We start from the raw sequence: 20,730 nt of genomic DNA, 5'->3' as shown, positions 1-20,730 counted from the left end.
AAGTGTTTATTTTCTATTCCTGGGACACTGGATTATGTTTGTAATACTTTGACTTTTACATTAGCTAAAACCACATTGGCCAGCTATTATTGTATACAGATGACTGGAACATTTTGTAATAAATTTAGGATCTACCCATTGTCTAGTTTAAACACCAGTCTTATGAGAGATTAAATAAAGGTTTAATTATAGCCTGATCCATATTGCTTTTTGGAACTGTCATAAAGAAATTTAACAGGTCGTTGTGTTTTGTTTTTTGTTGTTGTTCTGTCTTTTTTTCTTTTGGGGGTACTGGGGATTGAACCCAGAACCACCCACATGCTAGGCAAATACTCTACTAACTGAGCCATACACACAGCTCTTATTTTTTTGTTTTGAGACAGGGTCTTGTAAGTTGCCCAGGCTGCCTTTGATGTTGCCTCAGCTTTCTGAGTCTCTGAGATTACATGTGTGTGCCACCCTACTCAGGCAGTTTTTCTTGTTGTTGTTTTTAATGAATGGATAACAATTTTAGTATCTACTGATATGAGCTTTTTGATCACTTTAGAATTTTGCTGTAGCCAGATTAGTCTTGGCTCAGATTTGTCTGCGGGTTTCTTTGAACTAAATTTTATGAATGATCAGAATTCTTATGTGATTACTACTAGAAGCCTATCATTATATTTAGGACAAGAGGGATTGATGGAATGTTATGAAGATAATTCTTTGTTAGCCTGATCTGTTCAGGTAGTTAATCATAAAGGAATCTTTTTGTCTCAAACACCAGGATCTTTTTTAAATCAGTTCTTCAGTAGTACATACCAAACCTGAGAAAAAGATGAAAGTGGGAATTTCCCTCCAGTAAGGTAGAGATATTTTAAAATAAGCCATATGATCTAGAGTTTAATTATAATGCTACTGTAGCCAGCTTGAAAAAGGAGAAATGGTGATCATGTCTGACCTTTAAAAATGTCAAGATGTTATTTTATCAATGTAATGCATTAACCCTTGCATAGCCAAGTTGGCTGCTATTTGTCTGAGTTTGAGAAAGACACAAAATAATTTGAGGAATGGTCAACAAGATTGTGTCCTTAATTTTGACTCTTAAATAGGCTGCATGGTTTATGAAAAGCTAGGAGAACAAGTCTTTGGCACCACAGGGAAGCTGGTCATCTTTGGAGCCACCTCTCTACAGAACACTGGAGGTAAAGAGAACATACTTTCCATACATAAAGTATGTGACTTATTGCCTTTTCTAATTCTGGTAGTGGGGTGTCCACACAATTCAAGCAGTTATCATACATGGAATGTAAGGCAGAGAAAGCCGTTCTTACTTAAAGACAAATATCCCACTAGGGCTGCTAAAGCTACCTTTGTGTCTTATTGAAGGTTAGTCTAAGAACAGGCTGGTAGTCTTCTAGATAGCTTGCAATATGATCCTTGGTATTATCTTTCTAAAAATGTTCTCATTTTCCTCCAGCAATGCTGAGCTACCTCTTCATAGTAAAAAATGAACTACCCTCTGCCATAAAATTTCTAATGGGAAAGGAAGAGGCATTTTCGTAAGTTATAGACCGTGTGTGTGTGTGTGTGTGTGTTAATAAAACTAAAATGTTTTTAATTTAAATGCAGGCTAACCAAAGCTTTTGTTTTATGAAAATTGCAGAAACAGAGTTTTTCCTAGGCTGTTTTTTTTTTTTTTCCTTTGTTCAACAATAAATTTCTTTGGGGATATATAAGTGAAGGAAGCAGAGAGAGCCATTTGAATATGAACGTTTAAAGGTAGAATCATCTGTTATGCTGCAAACAATTGATACTGCATTTTCCCAAGAGCCTGAAATCTATATCAAGTTTCTTTGAAATAGAACAGATATAGAATATTTTTACACAGAAGTAGAACATGAAAAAATACAAAAAATAAGACCCTAGCCTCTTACTTAAAGGCTTATAGCATTTGGGGAGCAAAATTTATATGAACAAACCTCATTAAAGATGTTGCTAACCCTGGAAAATGTTGCCAGCCACTTTTGGCATAGGAATTATATTTTGACTCTTTCTTGTTTAATAGTTCTTATTGGTCTTAGTTTCTGTTTTCCTTTGGAGAATTGTAGGAGCCAGAGTTCCTAGTGCTCTATCCTCAGGATTCAAGGTCAAATCCAAGGGATCAGCGAGAGAGAACTGCCTACCTGTGGTGACTTGATTCTCACTGATACCAGCCAAGCAAAACAAAAAGGAACTTTCTCTTTAAATAATTGATAGGACAAGTTGTAATCTGACAGAATGCAATGTATGCATTCAGCTTTGAAACTACATAAATAATTCAGAGGAATGCCACATTTAGCCAATGAGAGACAAAGCTCATTCCCCTTCTTTCATTACCTGGGAGTGAGGCAGTAGTAAAGGAGTAATGGTTGGGTTAAAGTGTTTGGATAATACCTGAATAATGATTAAAAATATCAATGGTAAAATTACTAATAAACATGAATTACAATATATCATGAAATTTTACCTGGGGCAGGGGTGTCACTTTCTAAACAAAACATAGAACCTAGCTGCTTATCTGCCTTTCAGAGCCTGGTATGTGGACGGCCGAGTTCTGGTGGTGATGGTTACCTTTGGCATAATTCTCCCTCTGTGTCTCTTGAAGAATTTAGGTAAGGAAAGATCTTGCCTTTATCTTTATCTTGCCTTTATCTTGCCCATAATCTCTACAGTGCCCACACGATTTAGAAGCCTCATAAAAATGAACAACATTGTCTTATACTTCCACTTGCAGGGTCACAATTAAGTGAATCATAAATTGCAAGTATTAATCAGGCCCAGTGTTAATGTGTGAGGAAAACACATCAGTATGTGACTTAGCAGTCCCTCTACTAAACTGGGTGGGCAAAGGGAAGGTTTTGGGGATGATAATACAATATACAGGCTGCCTTAAGAAAAGTCCTGAAAATGGAATTCTCTTCCTATGAGGTCATAAATACTCTGATTATTTAGACAGATTTTCATATTTAATATCAAGACAGAAAGTTTCTTGTGTTTATGCCCCAAAGTGTTATGAATCACTCTTAAATTTCGAGTCTAGCCAATATCAGTGATTTCCCTTGCTGAAAGGAGAGTGAAAAAGTTTAAAGTCAAAAATGACAGATGATCTCCAAGTCACATCCATTTGGTTTTGACATTTGTTTCTATGCTTGTGAGTTGGAGACAAGTATGCCTGCTGTTAAGGGAATTTCATACATTGAGTAATGAGGCCAGGTTGCTGTGTAGTCAAAAACCTCTAAGAGGCATTTCCTTAAAATCCGGGCTAATTCAAGGCAAAATTTTGGATTAATGTTCTTCCAAAAATAATTATGAACCATTTTTTTTTCCTCCTGTTAAAAAAAAAGAAAAGTCACACTTCTATAGCTTCTATGAAGTTTATTAAGTAGACTTGTTTTCTTCTAAGTACTTAATTTTCTACTTTCTGGGTTGGTATAGGCTTTTCTATGATGCCAGAGAAGGGCCCTTTCTCAGGGATGAGAAGAATGCAGTTCCCAGGAGCCGACTTACTTCACCTTCCTAGAGCCTGTGCAGAGAGGCAGATGGAGTTCTTAGAATCCCAGTTGGATTCTAAGGGGAACAAGTAAAGCTCCTCAGATATGCCATTTATCCCTAGAAATTCACATCTTGTGCCTGTCATCTGGGGGAAGAATTGTTATAATTGACACTCAGTGTGCATACAGTAAATGCATGATGAAGAGCTACAGAGGATTGAGGAGTAAATGGATTTGCCTGTAGGACTGCCTTAGAGAACATCAGCACACAGGCCTAGGGCCAAAATTGGGAGGCTCCTTTTCCCTGAATTCTGGGAATCTGTGTTCTCTAGTGTGCCAGGGAGCACTGAAATCAAAACACCTAATATAATGCTTTTATTCAAAGCCCTAATTTTTTTTTTTTTTTTGCCAAATGAAGTAGCACTGTCAAATAATAAATCTTGTATTCACATGGGCATGTGTGCATATTATTGGAGTTCCAAGCTAGGCTTCAAATAATGAATTGAAAGAAATGAAATGATTGATGAAATAATAATAGCAATTTATTTTTTTTTTTACTTTTTAAAGGATATCTTGGGTATACTAGTGGATTTTCCTTGAGCTGTATGGTCTTTTTCCTAATAGTGGTAAGTGCTGATTGAAATGGTTTGATTTTGACATAGTACAATGCCATGTAACAATTATTCATTGTTTGGCATTAGTAAAATCTATATAGTTTCTCTGGTGTTTTTTTAATACCAGGTTATCTACAAGAAATTTCAAATTCCCTGTGGTATTCGAGAGCTAAATTCAACAGCAAATGCTAATTCAACAAATGCTGACATGTGTACGCCAAAATATGTTACTTTCAATTCCAAGGTAAGTTTCCTTATCCTTTAAAGATAAACAAGAACATCTTGATTAAGGCCAATATATTTCTCATACTTGTAAAATTACACTGTTTTGAGTATATTAGTTCTTGTAAGAACACATGGGGTCATTGCTTTGGTATTCCACAGTCCATTCAGAGACCTTTGAGATGTATGGAAATATATTTCCCCTTCTTATCTGCTTAAGACAAACCATGAGCGTTCACTATGAAAATTTCTTTCTGGGTAATTATCTCAGCTTTTCTCTTAGAGTACAGGGCGATGCTTTAAAAGCAAAGTATGATACCCTTAGCCCACTGCGTTTATATGATGGTGACAGAAGGAATACCTCAAATCTGTTCAGTTTGCACAGTTGAAATATAGACCTACCACCACATATTGGCATGTAAAAAATGTTTATAGTGTAAAATAGGGTTGATATTATGGGGAACCATGGACTATGTGGTCTGTCAGGCTTGGATTTCAGTCCTTAGGCAAGTCATATCCCTTGTGTCAAAATGAGATCCTTTTCTGTATCTCCCAGGGTTTTGTGGGACCAGGTCTCCTATAGAACTTCAACAAAGTAAGAACAGGAGATATGCTAAGTTTTCTTCCCTTCTCTATCAATTTCCTTTTCTATAACAAATTATATTGAATTTGAGAGTTTAAAAAAAATCTTATCTAAGAGAATAAATAGGTCTCTATCTCACACACTTTAAGGATACAAAGTAGTGAACTATGGAACTAGCTTTCTTTTTAGATGCTATCTTTTAAGTACTCTTTGATGCACCTGACCTAGCCAAAGAGCGGTCAAACAGAGGTGGAAGTCCTAAGCACATCACCTAACCTGTCCAAGGGATTCCAAGAACAGCAACGGCCTCTCTGCTGCTCAGGGCTGGTGTGGGGATCCAGTGAGAGTGTGATGTAGGAAAATTGCCATGTAACTGACTAATGCCACGTAAACATGGGTTTACTGCGCTTGCAGTGCATAAACACCCTGTAGGCGGGCCAGATCTAAAGCCGTTATGTGACAAATGCCTAATGGCTAGAACTAGATAAGCCCTCTGAGAAAAGCTGCTCCTGTTTTAGAGATCAAAACTTTCCTAATTACCAAATAATCCAGAGATTCTAAAGAGCTGTCAGATAAAAAACAGCTCTGGAAACACTGGAGTGAGCTGTATAATTTTTATGGTAAAGATGTCTTTTTCTTAATGTTTATTTCTTTTTCTTTCAAATAGACCGTGTATGCTTTACCAACCATTGCATTTGCATTTGTCTGCCACCCATCAGTCCTGCCAATCTACAGTGAGCTTAAAGAGTAAGAGATTTGATTTTTATATCTTAATCATTTTATGCCCCCTCATTAGTGGACAAGTTCTGTATTAAAATAAAATCTTATGGGCTGGGGCTGGGGCTCAGTGGGGTTCGATTCTCAGCACCACATATAAATAAATAAAATAAAGGTCTATCAACAACTAAAATAAATAAATAAATAAATAGAATCTTATATAATGAACCACCACAGATTCATCATCCAGTTTCAACATTGACTAACATTTGCCATTCTTAAGTACTGTATTTAAAAATCCAGAAATCTGCAGTATTCTTTGGCCATAAATATAGAAAGTGGCCAATCCTGTGGGATTTTTAGTTAATTTGTATTTTCAAATATTGTATTAACTTAGGAGAGTTCAAGTACTTGTGTTGCTTTTTGTCCCTTGTGCTTAGTTTTCAAGTAATGATAATCTTCAGACTGATCTGGAAACTGCTAAATGCACTGTCTTTGATTCCCCTGATGGTTGGGGTAGAAAAGGCTGGTAAATCAGACAATAGGAAATTAATATTAAGGCCACAAACTAGAAAGAATAATATATTATTTTTATGGACACAATATCTTTATTTACTTATTTATTTTTATGTGGTGCTGAGGATCAAATCCAGTGCCTGACACGTTAGGCAAGCCTTCTACCACTGATCTACAGCCCCAGCCCAGAAGAATAATATTGTTGTTTGAAATTATTAAGATGATTCTATGGATTTATTTTTGATTGTCCTTTTAGAGAAGAGTAAAGACCAGCTTATAAATCTCCTCTGGTGTTTTCTTTTTAGCCTCCTGTTATCAGATTATTCTATATAAAAATAGTCATCAAGGAATAGTCTTAGGTTCAGAAAAGATATACAATATAGTTATTCATCTCCATTTTTAGACAAAAATGTTGATGTCATTTAGCATTGACTTCTCTCTCAATTCTTCTCCTTTCATATTTAATTGATAAATGGCCAAATTTTGAAATGTTTCCTTTTATTTAAAATCTACATATAAATTCGTGATCCTACATTTAGAGAATTTAAATATGTCTTTATCATCTTTTCAGTTTAATGGTCTGCTTTTAGTTTATCATTTTCTCAAGTATGTACTGCTCTTTTTCCTCATTTTCCACGCTCTCATGACATCCCAGATTCTGTATTAGGACACAACTAAATGTTATGACTATCTGTGGTCTGTTATGGAATACAGTCTTGTAGATTAATTATTTGAGCAGTTTAAAAAACTTAAAAGGGTCATTCCAACCCCAGAGTAGACTGGACCTGAGAGAGAGCCCACCCTCATCGCCAGTGCAATCTCTTGAGTACCTCCTGCTCTGGAGATACACAGACTTCCAGGTGCATCTCTTGGGGTATTTGATGGGCCAACCAGAGCCCACACAGCAGCCTTCAAGATACAACTCCTGAGGTCAAGTTCTAGCTCTGCCACTGATCTCTGCAGCTGGGAGAAAGAGCACTTGAATTTTTTCTGCCTTTTTTTTTTTTTCCTTTGCCCAGTCAGTGTGGAGATAATAAACACAAATATTAAAAAGTACTGTCTGCCTTCAGATGAGAACTTGATATTCTTTTAAAAGCATGGGGAAGAACACTCAAGGGAGTGTAGTTCATGGATCACTCCCTCACAACATCCATTTGGTATTAAAGGAAGTTATTTTAAACTGGCATAATTGCTGGGGGTTTCTAGCTGACCAGATCTGCCCCAACTTGATGGAAGGAAAGTTAAATTAGTATGTTTCTCAGTGTTAGCCCCCGCACTTCAGTTCAGTAATACATTTTTTTTTAATTTTTCAAATTCATTTATCTTTGTTTTTAGTCGATCACAGAAAAAAATGCAGATGGTTTCAAATATCTCCTTTTTCGCCATGTTTGTTATGTACTTCTTGACCGCCATTTTTGGCTACTTGACATTCTATGGTAAGTAATCTCTGTCGATGCATACTTACAGGTATGTACAAATAAATTAGTTAAAATCAATAACAAAATGACATGGAGACCAAACAGGGCAACCAAGTTAGCTTTTCATTGGTTTTACTGTTTTCACATAAAATGGTGATGGTTTCTTTTACATGTTTATGTAGATTGCAAAATAGGATCATCACTAAAACAATATTCTGTAGTTGTTTTCTTCTCATAGTGTCCTTAAAAGAAATTGCATTTTAGTAAAAGGCGAAAGATTTATACGATCTGAAGAGAAACCAGAGTATAAGAAATTGCATTTTAGAAGCATGCCGTCTTAGGAAAGTTTGAAACTACATCACAGAAGACTTTCCTAATTGACACTGAAAATTGGGTCAGACTCCATTAATAGAAAAGACAGAGACAGATGCTGGAAGTGAGGAAAAGGAGAGTGCCACACTCATGACACTCTACATTAATTAAAAATAAAACACTAAGTGTTTACCGGAAGTTGGGGCCTTGCAAAGACCAGAAGGAATGACATAGAAAGTTAAATGAAATGAAATCTGAAAAAGAAAGCAAGGTTTTATTTGTAACTTGTATTGATCCTTTTAAATAGTTTACCTGCTTTTGCTACTTAATCTCTCCTACTCAAATTATCCTGCATATTTGTTTATCATGTTTCAGTGGCATATTTTCACAATTATCTCTATTAAGTGATATTTCTTTAGGGAATTTTTTTTTCCATAAAAAATCGCCTCAAAATTTAAACACATTTAAAGATTAATTTAGCTTGGAGAGAAAGGCTACTCTGATTATACAGTTGTATTATTCCCATTTCACAAGCAATAGAGAATAGCATTATCTACAACTCCATAACTAGCACATTTAATTTTGCATAAAAATGGTGTTTCTGCAGTTCCCACAGAGTCATAGGACTAGGGTGGGTGGAGGGAGGGAGAGAGGGAGAAGTAATGTTAATTGAACAGTTTCACTGTTACCTTCTTCAAGCTATGATTTTTCTTTGTAAATCCATTTTTTTAACATATAATAGAATATTGAACCCTTTTATACTCTTAAAAGAAAGAAAAAAGATGAGCTATTTTTAAGTGATTATGAATTCTGAATCAAGAAAATGAGAACTAATGAGTTTTTTTTTTTTTTTTTAAATAACCTTTGGTCCTTTTCCAGAAACTGAGACAAGCTCTATGGTACAGGTTAGAATTTGAACTTCAGGCCCAGAACCTTGAGATTGGTTCAATGAGAAGCTTTTGAAAGGAGACATGAGGGGAAATGATTTCTTATCAAAAGAATGAGCATTTCCATGCTGTTCTCTGACTGCTTTCCCAGCATTGGTAGTCTTTGAAATAACACTTTCTGGAATTTGGAGCTGAGAGAAATTCAAAGTAGTACATCAACTGTATGCTTTTTTTTTTTTTTTTCTCCTCTTAACAAAAAAAAACATTCGTGGAGGAGAAGCATTCTTTCTCAGTGGTCGTGAGGGTGGTGAGGTTAGGTTGGTATCTCTGCTCCTTGGCCACTGGAGGTTGAGTTGCAAGAGTGGAGTGTGAAGGGAAAAAGCTCTTGTGGTCTGCAGGCCCCTAGGAAGACTGCAGCTAGTCGTTGTAGCTTGGAGAGTAGCTCTCAGTCGGGGGAGTCTGTAGATTTGGAGGGGCTTGTGCCTCAGCCATGCAGGTTAATTAGTTTCAGTGAAGCAGCCCTGCTCCATGCACCTTCTTCTAGTGATTGCTTTGCATTCTTTTCAGCTAAAGGTACACATGAACGCTGGAGCATGTCTCTCTCACATAGGGGTGTTTTTTTTGTTTTTCAACTTTATAAATGGTTTTAACAGATATTTCTTTACCCTTTGGTTTACAAATTCTTGGTAGTTCCCAAGAACTCATTCAGCACAACCCTTTGTCTCCTTCTAAAACCCTCTTGCTTTTCCCTCCCTGTAGACAATGTGCATTCAGACCTCCTTCACAAGTACCAGAGCAAAGATGACATTCTCATCCTGACAGTGCGGCTAGCTGTCATTGTTGCTGTCATCCTTACCGTGCCGGTGTTATTTTTCACAGTAAGTAAAAGGCCTCAGTGTCATCTGAAAAAAGCTGGGGTCTTGCCTTTCTTTTTTGCCTTCAGAACCCTGTTCCAGAAAAAGCCTGCCTAGGTGACTTCCCTAGTCATTGAAAGAGTCTGAGAGGCTCCGTGCTCTTGGGACAGTAAGTGGGATCTGTGAGCTAGTGTACCCTCTGTAGATGGAATCTTTTTTTTTTTTTTTTAGTTGTAGATAGACACAATATCTTCATTTTATTTATTATTTAGATTTATGTGGTGCTGAGGATCGAACCCAGTGCCTCACACATGCTAGGCAAGCGCTCTACCACTGAGCTACAACCCCAGCCCTCTGTAGGTGGAATGGTTGAATGTCAGGCATACATGATGAGAGGATGTAGAAAGACCAGAAGAGAACACTCAGATCTTAGTTAAAGCAAATGAATTACCCACCCCAAAGGAAAACTCTTACTGTTCATATATGCAAATACTTGGCAGTTGAAGTCAAGCCCCATACGTCCAAAACTGTTAAGCTATCTCAAAATTCACAAGGCATTATGAAACATTCCACAGATTCCTGTGCAGCAATAAATCAGTTATTCTACTGAGAAATGTGAAGTTTAGTGTTCTGCTTAGGCCCTTACAGAATCTTACTTTCTTTTCCTACAGGTTCGTTCATCTTTATTTGAACTGGCTAAGAAAACAAAGTTTAATTTATGTCGTCATGTCTTGGTTACCTTCATACTCTTGGTTATCATCAACTTGCTGGTGATCTTCATACCCTCCATGAAGGATATTTTTGGAGTCGTAGGTATGGCTTTATGACTTTCCACCTATCATTCCACAACATACTGCAGCTGTTTAAAGTTAAAATTGCATAAGAAAATCCTAACCTGCCTTCTTTTTTTTTTTTTTTCTTTGCAGGAGTTACATCTGCTAATATGCTTATTTTCATTCTTCCTTCATCTCTTTATTTAAAAATCACAAACCAGGATGGAGATAAAGGCACTCAAAGAATCTGGGTATGTCTCTTGCCAACCACTCTAATTTTCTGATTAGCTTTCCATTTGAATTTGGCAAATAAATAGTTCATCTCTCTACCATCTTAAACTACTTTTAGTAGCCTTGAAGGGAGGCATTAGCCCTATAGTTTTCCCCTTGGGGATATGTAAAATTTCAAATCATATCTTCTCCATTCCCTCAAAATATCTTTTCCATTTTTTACTCTTATTGTGCATTAGCTTTTACTCTGATCCAGCTAGCCAGGAGATGGGTGTTTCTACTCCTGTGACTCCATAGGGTGTGATGCCTCTCTTTAGCGAGATATGAAGTGGAGAGACTCAAAGATTGGATGCAGTCTTCTGTTTCTGCATGATTTCTAGTCACATAACTAACTCCTTCCTACAACCCAGGGCATAGGCAGTGCCTTAAATGAAATGTCTGAATTAGTTTAAAGAGCCTTTTTATGACTTGACAGAAATGCTTTGGAGCAAGCAGACCTGGATTCAAAAACTACCTTTCTATATTGGGATTCTTGTTTCCAGGTCTGGTGAAGTTCAAGGGCATCTTGAAGGTGGTGCACTTGGAGACAGTGAGGGAAGCAGGGGTGAAGTGGCTGCTACATGAGTCCCTTCTGGAGCACCATTTTGCTTGGCCTCGAAGAAGGCTTCTCAGCTGCCCTCCCAGATAGTGTAAGCACTGTAATTGCACATGTTACCTGAGTCAACAGACCCAGAGGCAGGAGGGACCATCCCTATGCATTTAGAAACATCATTGATGTTGGTAGAGCATCTAGTTTATCCCTGAAGCCATAAACTCCAAATCCTTTTAGGCCTTTACCTATAGGATCTTCCCAAGAACAGAAAGGAAGGAGAATTCACTGTGGCACCATCATGAAATATCCTAAGATGGAACTGGTGCAAATGATGAAGGCCTGTTGTCTGTAAATTCTCTGGGCCTCTCCATTCACACTCCCATGATAAAACTGCATCTACCAAATAGCATTAGGCAAGGGCTCCGTGTAGGGACTACTGGGAGTTAGACGGATCAGCTCCACCATTTGCCTCATCTCCTTCCCTTACCTCTTCTACCTCCAAGTTCCCAGGCTAGCCCTTGGCTCTCATATGGCTTCATCTTCCCCTGCAAAACTCACTTACTTTTCTCAAGGCCAAACAACTTATAATCACCAGTTCTCCAGATGATGAACTTAGTAACCTGTCCACCTGTGGCCTTCATCAACCCTCCAAGTAATTTAGTTTTTGACACTTGTTTCTGATCTCACTTGATCAAATCTACTTTGCTTTTGCTTATATTTATTCCATTTTTTCAAACAGAAAGGGTCTGCCTGCCAGTGATAATTTAGGTTGGTAGGCAACAAGTACCACAATGACCTGGATTTTTTTTTTCTTTTTAAATTATAATCTTACTTTGAGAAAAAAGCTCTAAGGATACCCAGTCATTTGTAGACTGGATACATTTGAGGTGACCATGAAGTTAAAGAACAGAATGTAGAGGACGGCTGTGCTTAGCTTATTTTTCTTATTTTCCCATTCTTGCAGAATCAGATTCACACAATTGTAGAGTCTCACCATTCAGCAATGGTTGTAACAAACTCCAACTAAAAGGGGACACAAAGGGAGAGGGGAAAAAAATTTCTATTTTTTTCCCAGGTGCATATGGAAAAGGTCAACGGCATTGAAAATAATCCATGTCTTTTTTATTGCTCCAGGCGGCCCTCTTTTTGGGCCTGGGGGTACTGTTCTCCTTGGTCAGCATCCCCTTGGTCATCTATGACTGGGCCTGCTCATCCGGTAGTGACGAAGGCCACTGAGACCAGCCGGAAAAGAAAGCATTCCGGTCTGCTGCTCATCAAGTCTCCACACATCAGCAATTCCTCATCACTTCTTTTGCAAGTTCATAGAAACAACAGAAAAGTACAAGATACTTAAAATGGAACAGCACTTTGGTTGCAAATTGGAGACCTGTTTCTGTAACAGTTCGTGCCCCTCCAACATTTAGGATCTCTTTAGGAATGGTGGACCTTCCCCCCATCCCCCAAATTTCATGCACTTATATTATAAAGTACTTTTCAAGTCAGTTATTTTCCATTCTCCTAACTCTGTTTTTGTGGCTTTGTAGTCTCTTAGAACTTTGAAAACATGATCATCAATCGTGTTGACTTATTACATATCCAGGTTCTGAGATAATTTTCCTACTGATGTTCAGCTCACACTATCTGGATCTTTTTAGAAAAGAATCTTGAATTGTATATATTTATTTTGCTTTATAGGAAAAAACCAGTTTTTCGTAAATAATTTGCCTATTTTGGTTGACATAGCACACCAAGTTAATCATATGGGAGTCACAGGGCACGTGCCATTGCCTAATCTGAGCACGCCCATTGTTTGAGGCAGCTCAGATCAGGGCTGTCCAGCTGCCTAGCAGGTACAACATACTGCTCCCATGAAAGATATTCCCTTGTGAGTGTCCTCAGATAGGAAGGGGTTGGAATAATACCTTCATCAATATATTAAACTACACATTTATCTAATCTTGCAAATGAAGTTTTTTGGTTTTTTTCTTTTAGAATCTTAGGTCAGAGTTCCTCTAGGCTAAGTGAGCTTCTACTGGGGGAGACCCCTGGTACCTCCCATAAAAAGATTGTTCAAGATGCCTAAGAAAATACTCCTCTGAAGTAGATAGCCTTTAACTCTACACCTGTATCATTGAAGTGAGGGAAATGTTTTATTGAATTTATAAGCCCAGCAGCATTTATTTAGTCATGTCCACCAGCTTTTTGTCATAGAGAATAATGTGTCCCTAACTAAGGACTATCTAGGGTAATTCCTATTTTATATTGGGTACTTTAGGAGAGTCTTTAATAGACTTGTTTTATATAATAAATCTAGGTTATTACAAATACAAGATTTTTGTACCTCAAATAAGCCTCATTTCTCTTTCTTCTCCATTAACTTTCCATCCAGTCTTGAAAATAAGCTTTCAGAGAGTCTTTGTGAAGAACCTTTGGTGAAATCACTGTGTACCTTCCTTTTCCCCACAGGGAAGACGAGGGCCTCAGTGCCCACGCTGTCTCTCTTCTCATTACTGTTCATCTCAGCGTGGTTTGTGCAGCATAGAGTTGCCCCAAACTCTTACTCAGTCCCTCTCCTAAAGGGAGTGAAAAGAAACTATGAAGAGATGAAATGAGAGAGCTTGTGACAAGGTAGCTGGAACAGGAATGGGGGACACAAAGGACACCCAGATAGCAACCCCCAAAGCTGGGCCATCCCATCACTTGTGATTGGCATGTCCCTGTCTTATGAATGGTAAGAAATGTGCATGCTCTCTGAGCTGGTCTCTTGAAACAGGGCTTATGCCTTATCTATATGTATTCTGGTTGCATTTTCTAAACGTGTAAGTTCACCGAGCACAGATTTCTTATCTGGAGATAAGTAGAATCTAACCACAGATGGTTGGCAGAGTTTCCAGGCACTTAGCTCTGGCTTCTGTTCCTTCCACCCTGACTCCCCAAAGGGCTTTGCTGTCACTGAGAGTCAGTCACAGGGAACTGTCCCCCCCCCGCCCCCCCCCTTTTTTTTTTTTTTTTTTTTACAAACTAATGTCTGTAGATAAGACAGGCATCAAAGCACATGTCACAATCCTCTTGGAGGAGAATAAAAGGTTATTTCCTGCTTTACACCATCATAGCTTTTAATGTAATACTACAGAATGACATTCGTATGGAGTCAGAGTTCAGGCAACTGAATTTGATCGCCTGACCCAGATCCCAGTACCTTAACCTAGTAAGTCCACAGCCATCTTGTCCTTTTCAGAAGTGGTTTCCATGTTAACATGAGCAATGCTAGAAACTGAGCAAAGCAAGATTTAGTTGGCTTTTGGAAGTTGTCTGGACACCAAGTAATGAAATAGTCAGAGAATGGGATGACCCTACATTAAAAAAATAATAATACATAATTTAGTTTGCAAGCTATACTACTATGCATCTTTCTATTTTCTTCATTACTTAGTTCATTTTATATTCACAAAGTGAATTCAGAAAATTATTAATTCTGGGATGTGTAGTGATATTCTTTGGATCTCTGGATTTTGTGTGTCAGTATAAGAAATTTGTTATTTAAGATATATTTATTTAGAGGAAGCACATTATTGTTGATGTCTGTTATTCACATTTTTCAACCTTTCTTTGTAAGTTTAGTTGGTTGTTAACTGACTATAATAGACCCTACTGTAATTTGTCAAATATTAACTGATTATATGACTTGTATGGAATTCACTATGAATTGTACTGCTATTCTTATTCAAAATAGTGCACTGGTATCCAAAAAATAACATGTATTGCAGATGTTAGGTAGAACTTAAGCAGCACAAGTCAAGTGCTATAGATGTTTTTCTGCTAAATTAGTAGACTAAAGATACTGTATCTTAGCCAGAGGAAGCAGCACGTTTTCCTTTGGTAGATAGGATCTCTATACTAGTGAACAGTGTCAGTTTCATACTGTGGATTTAGAACTGTTCTCTGGTTATGGTAACACAGAATACTATAAATCCCTAATTTACTTCATGTCACTTATTGGAAGTGGGGGTAGCAAAACATGCACAGGAAGAAAATCTACTCTTTTTAGGCATAGGTAGCCACCAGTTATAAGGAATTCATATTGTGAAACTTTGTGGGTTGTTTGCAACCTGGAATGTATTTTCCTTTAGAAATCAGGTTAGGCCCCCAGACCAGCTAGAAATGATTATCAGACCCATAGTTTAGCTGAAATTGAATAATTTAATATGACTGCAAAAGGAACCAAGCCACCAAATACGATTGGTTCCTGGGGGTGTTTGTTCAGAGCTGTCAAGAACATCTCTGCCTGTTGCTAGTGGAATCTAGACTGTTCATCTCAGCCACATATCACCTGCTGGACCGAATAATGGTTTCCAGCAAAGATGAGGGAGAAAAAGTCCAGAAAGCCTGGGGGTAGGAGGAGGGGAAGCAGGATGAGGGGCCTGGGGGGGGTGGTTGTAAGTGTTCCTCAGCTGGTGCCTTTTCTTTCATCCGGGGTCTCAGGCTGGACTTCTTTTGCTCATGGGAATTCACCTCCTTTCCAGCCCACTGCAGAAAAGGACATCGCTGCATAGCTTTTCCTATGTGCCAGGGTGTGGTGGAGGCCAGCACATGACACTTGGAATAGCCTTAGTATCCTTGATTGCAGTTTAATTGCCCAGTAACCGCAGGAAGGGTAAAAAGTCTCCACTTTCCTTTTCACATACACCCTGTTGAAAAAAAAAAGAAAGGTACACATCAGTTAGGGGGTGGAGGTAGGCAAAGGGCTTGGTAAAATTCCTCAGCATCTTAGAGGACACCTCTGTAACTGCCAAGAGAGACTTCTTCCTGGAGCTGGACTCAAGCCTCCAAGCTAGTGGTTCTCAAAGTGCATCCCCCAGACCAGCAGCATCAGCATCATGCATGAACCTGTTAGAATGTACATTCCGGGGCCCGGCTTCAGACAGTGAAATTGGCCACTCTCAGAAAGGGGCAGCAATCTGAACAAGGCCTCCAGGTGATGCTAATGCACATCAAGTTTAAGAACCGCTCTGGACTAATTAGTTCTCTCCATGAGTCCTACTTCAGAAGATAGTTTCCAGGCAAAAAAAAAATGGGAGCCCAGACAGGGAGGGGAGGAAAGCACCTCAGTGACTCTGCAATGGCAGGAAAAGCAAAGGAATCTCTTGCTGCCACCCGCTGTGCCCCCTCCCTCCAGAATTACCGGTGCAGGTGCACACTCCAAAACTACACTTAGGGTTACTTCAGGTAAGGCGCAGTGAGGATGACATTTTTATAGCTGTGAAGAAATCAAAGTAAGGCGCTTTTTTCCCTTTTTTTTCTTTTCTTTTTTCTTTTTTTAAGGGAAATTAAAAGAAAATCCCTTTTGTAAATGTAACCTTGGAGGAAATACTGAATTTGTGTCAGAAGTCAGTTTGCCACAGAGTGTTTCGTGGGGCCATCAATCCTGTCCTCCTTTTAAAGTGAATTCGCAGTCAGTGGTAGAGCACTTGCCTAGCATGCACAAGGCCCTGGGTTCTATCCACAATGTGGCAAAAATAAATAAAGTGAATTCTTTCCTGATAGGTCTACACTGCTAAAGGAACTACAAACTGCTCTGAAAAGTAGCAATTTGGCTCCATTGCAGTGTAGCCCAGCAGTGGAGGGCACTAGTAATTGGGGTGGGTAGAAGGTGGTGATAATACTGGATATTTGATTTTGTGCCTTGGAGAAAAACCTTCCCTCCATTTTTCAGTTTAAATGACTTGGGGCTTAGAAAGGGCAGAGACTTTAAGACTAATTCCCTCCCTCAAGCAAATGTCCAGCAACTTTCAAAACAACAATCCAGATGACATCATTTAGCAGTACTCAAATGGTTTTCCTTAAGGATGGCAGATCTCAAACTTTGTTAGCAACAGAACATACTTCCTCTAAAATAGAGTGAATTTTTTATAATGATATAAGGCTTTCAGGTACAAATTGGGGGTGGGGTGGCTAACAACTGAAAAATATCAGAATCAAAAGAGAGTTCTTAGAAAACAATGTAAGATTTGCAAGGATGCAGACATTCTCCTTTGGGGTTTTCTCTGAGGAAGGCCCTGAAAACTGGGCCTATTTGTATACAGGCTGAAATTTGTGTTTTTAAGGAAGAATCTATGCAGCTGAGGCTTATTGTAGGAATGCTTCATTTGTATATAAATATATTGTAAATAAATAGGCTGTATATTTTTGCAGTTGTTGATCCACACTGAAATAGAAGTCACTAGTATCTGCATATAAAGAATAAATGTTTTCATAGATATTAGTGGTTTTGTTTGAGAATTAAAACAATTTTACATTCTATCCCAGGTAACATAATTCTCTCAGTATAAACTTGGAACCTAAAACCTTACTTAATTGTTTAGAAAAAGAAATGTCTGAGAAATAGCTGTTTTGATTTTTTTTTTTGTGCTGGTATTAAAATCACTTGTTTAAATGATAGTTCTCTGAGCTACAAGAGTATTTAGACCCCAATCACTGTCATATAAAAATAGATAAACCCTAAATGACAGATTGTTTCTTAATAAAATTCTTTTGCTGTTTAACATTGATGCCACTATGCAGTATTTACGAAAACAGGAGTTAGGAGAATGTTTTTGTTTTTTGTTTTCCCAAAACTGAATTGCTACATTTCCCAAACTTTGGGATCTTGGTGTGGGGAGTATGGGTGGGGGGACTGAATATTAACTATGAGCACAAATTTGAAGGGAAAAAAAGTTATTTTATCAAGTTTTGAAAGTTGCATGTTTGCTTTTTATTTTAGTGTTGAGGCCGACATAGTCTCTTATGTAAGTGTTTTTCCCCAAAACACTTGAATCCTAATTGTTGGTTCGTAATCCATTCTCTGGAGTCCAGTGTATTTTAGACTTCATCTGAGTCTGGTATGTGTAGCACACCACTGTTCTATTAATGTAAAAACCTTGTAAATGAATTTCAGATGGGTCATTTGGGTCACGAATCACAAAACTTTGCTATTCACAGTTAAGCAAATAGAGAGTTTTGTTTTCTTTTTCAGGGTGTGGTGTAAATAAAGAAATGTAAGGAGTTCTGTTCTATAACTGCTCTGTTAACATAGTTTTTAAACAGTAAAAATGTGAACTAAAAGTACTTAGAAGTCTTGTCTTGGTTCTTTGGGGATGCAGTGCTGAAATGGGGGGCAGTTGAGTATTATATACCCTATTTAGAGCCACTGGAGAAAAGTGTGTGTGTGTGTGTGTGTGTGTGCGCGCGCGCGCGCGCACGTGCACATTCCTCATTGTTTTTGATCATGGAAGCTTATATTTTAAGATTCCCACCTTTTTAAAAAATTAATTAATTAATTAATTTTTAATTTACACATGACAGTGGAAAGCATTACCATTCATATTACACATATAGAGCACAATTGTTCATATCTGTGGTTGTATACAAAGTATATTCATACCAATTCGTGTCTTCATACATGAACTTTGCAAAATGATGACCATCTCATTCCACCATCAAAATAAAAAAGTTCTGATAGAAACCCATTTGGTCTGACATATATAGGTATGTCACATTCTTCCTACTCAGAGTAGTTTGGAGACAATGTTTTCTTTTTTAACTCAGGTTCATCTTTAGGAGTGTCCATTTCTGTCCTGTGCTGTAGAAGGAACACTACCCACACTGCAGCTGCCATAAAATGGGATATTCTGCCAACACCTGTGTTTCCCTGGGAACCAGGAGGGGAGAAACCACTGAGTTTTGCCTTTTCCTTCCCATCACCTGTTTCATCCCAAGATCTCAGAGAAGTTTTCTCAGAGGACCAACACAGTCAGGGTCTGATGAACAGATTCTTCTTGTAAGCACAGTCAGTGCAAGACTAGGCTGGGCGTTTCTTGGTGTAACTGGGTGTGAGGCTCACCTTGATTCTCCCTGGGCTGCTCAGATGATGACAGCCCATGGGGCAGGGCCCATCAGCACACATGTGCATCTCAAGGTGGAAACAAGGAACAGAGTCCAAGTCACATACTCCAGTCTAGCTTTATTAGGAATAAAGCTGATATTTTTATCCTTCCATGCCTCTTGTGTCTACTTCTTAATTGATCAAAATCCCAAAGGCAAAGTGTGTAATTATCACTTTCAAACCTAAGCAGTGGTAAAAAAATCACACGTTGAAAAGGTTAGTGAGAATCTGAGCATTTTGTTTGAATTCTGCATATCTTTTGATCATTCTGGCTTTTTCCACTGTCACTTCATGCCTGCCTGCCAATACTGTACACCTTTATTCTGCCCCATGGAACATATACATGGTGGATAAGGGTTATCCTGCCTCTCCTTATGAAACAAACGATGGGCTTAGTGAGACCTTTGCAATTCAAGAGGCCCTGTTTGCTTATTTTTGAGATTGATAATTGTGTTCTGCTTGGTTTAATATGGTCTGAAAAGGGTTAGACTAAAATTGTAGAACAATCTACTCTTCCTTGGGAGGTTCAGTAGAACATCAAAATAACCTGCCAAATCATCAAAATGTATTGTAAAGCTATAGCACTTAAAAAAGATTTGTACTAGTATAGAAATAAATAGATCAAAATAGAATGCACATAAATGACCCAAATAATACTAAAAAGGTGGCCTTTTAAATCAGTGGGGGAAATAAAGGTTATCTAATAAATGGGGACAACATGCCTAGTTTTTGAAGAAAATAAAACTAGATCTCTATATTGCCCCTAAAGAGAACTCAAAATATATTTAAGATTTTAAACAAGACATGTAATAGATCTACTCTTTACAAGTATGAAAAATTATAATTGTGTCAAGCTTTTTTATTTAGCTTATTATTAATGAAGGAACAAGATGTTTAAAAAATGGTTCAAAGGAGAATTCAAAGAACAGATATATTATAGAAGCAATCAGGAATGCTGAAACAAATTTGCTAATAGATGCAAAACTAGTTGTCCACAGAGGAAAATCAGCTGCATCTCCGACAGAATTCATGTGTTTCTCTAGACAGTAATCTCCATTTCTATCAGTTTGCTATAAAGTATAGGATTATAAAGTAGTTCAAAGGCCTGAAAAGGAAGAGGAGAGATGGAAGGAAGGAAGAGAGGGAGGGAAGGAAGGAGGGAGGGAGGGAGACCTGTGTACAATCAAGTGACCCAGAAAAGACACCTAATATTTAAAGTACATCCAGTAATCTTTTCTTTTCCTCTTTAAAAGCTATTTTTTTTTTCCTTAACAACTTCCCCCTTTGTTACCATAAAAGTCTCAATGATTATTCTTAGTCATAGGAAGGCTGGTCTCATTAAGTTTGACCTACTTATTTGCATAGGAGCAGTGAGTGTCAATTAACTGTATAGGCTTCCGTGAGTTTGCTTGCAATCTAAAACTATGCAGTATTGAATTGCTGCTGGAGCCACAGAATTGTACATTTAAAAATCTACTCTTTCCTAGTTCAAGTCTAGGAAAACAAGCCCAAGAAACTACCACATTTCAACAGTACTATCTGTAAATTTGAATAAATTCGTCTTTACTTGAGTTCCCC

General features: G+C 37.9%; 1 protein-coding gene across 4 annotated transcripts in view; it reads left to right on the top strand.

Moving 5' to 3' along the window:
• Window positions 1-18,335, top strand: part of Slc38a1 (solute carrier family 38 member 1) — a 65,222-nt gene extending 46,887 nt beyond the window's left edge. For 2 of the 4 annotated variants that reach the window (XM_046435860.2, XM_046435859.2), the window contains 11 exons: window positions 1,092-1,184; window positions 1,460-1,541; window positions 2,551-2,633; window positions 4,080-4,138; window positions 4,254-4,370; window positions 5,599-5,678; window positions 7,500-7,600; window positions 9,541-9,659; window positions 10,307-10,448; window positions 10,562-10,659; window positions 12,366-18,335. In XM_046435860.2, the coding sequence (XP_046291816.1) occupies window positions 1,092-1,184; window positions 1,460-1,541; window positions 2,551-2,633; window positions 4,080-4,138; window positions 4,254-4,370; window positions 5,599-5,678; window positions 7,500-7,600; window positions 9,541-9,659; window positions 10,307-10,448; window positions 10,562-10,659; window positions 12,366-12,467 (1,076 nt within the window). In that variant the 3' untranslated portion in view covers window positions 12,468-18,335. Of the gene's footprint in view, window positions 1-1,091; window positions 1,185-1,459; window positions 1,542-2,550; window positions 2,634-4,079; window positions 4,139-4,253; window positions 4,371-5,598; window positions 5,679-7,499; window positions 7,601-9,540; window positions 9,660-10,306; window positions 10,449-10,561; window positions 10,660-11,181; window positions 11,329-12,365 lie in introns of all 4 variants that reach the window. The other 2 variants (XR_009225947.1, XM_058576133.1) reach the window with 2 other exon arrangements.
• Window positions 18,336-20,730: the final 2,395 nt, after the last annotated feature.

This window comes from Marmota monax, unplaced genomic scaffold (assembly GCF_021218885.2).
Source record: "Marmota monax isolate L192 unplaced genomic scaffold, Marmota_monax_Labrador192_F-V1.1 WCK01_AAM20220418_F8-fsc00012, whole genome shotgun sequence".
In the NCBI taxonomy this organism is placed as follows: domain Eukaryota; kingdom Metazoa; phylum Chordata; class Mammalia; order Rodentia; family Sciuridae; genus Marmota; species Marmota monax.
The sequence above is the reverse complement of the archived record's forward strand: the minus strand, read 5'-3'. Positions and strand labels throughout refer to the sequence as shown.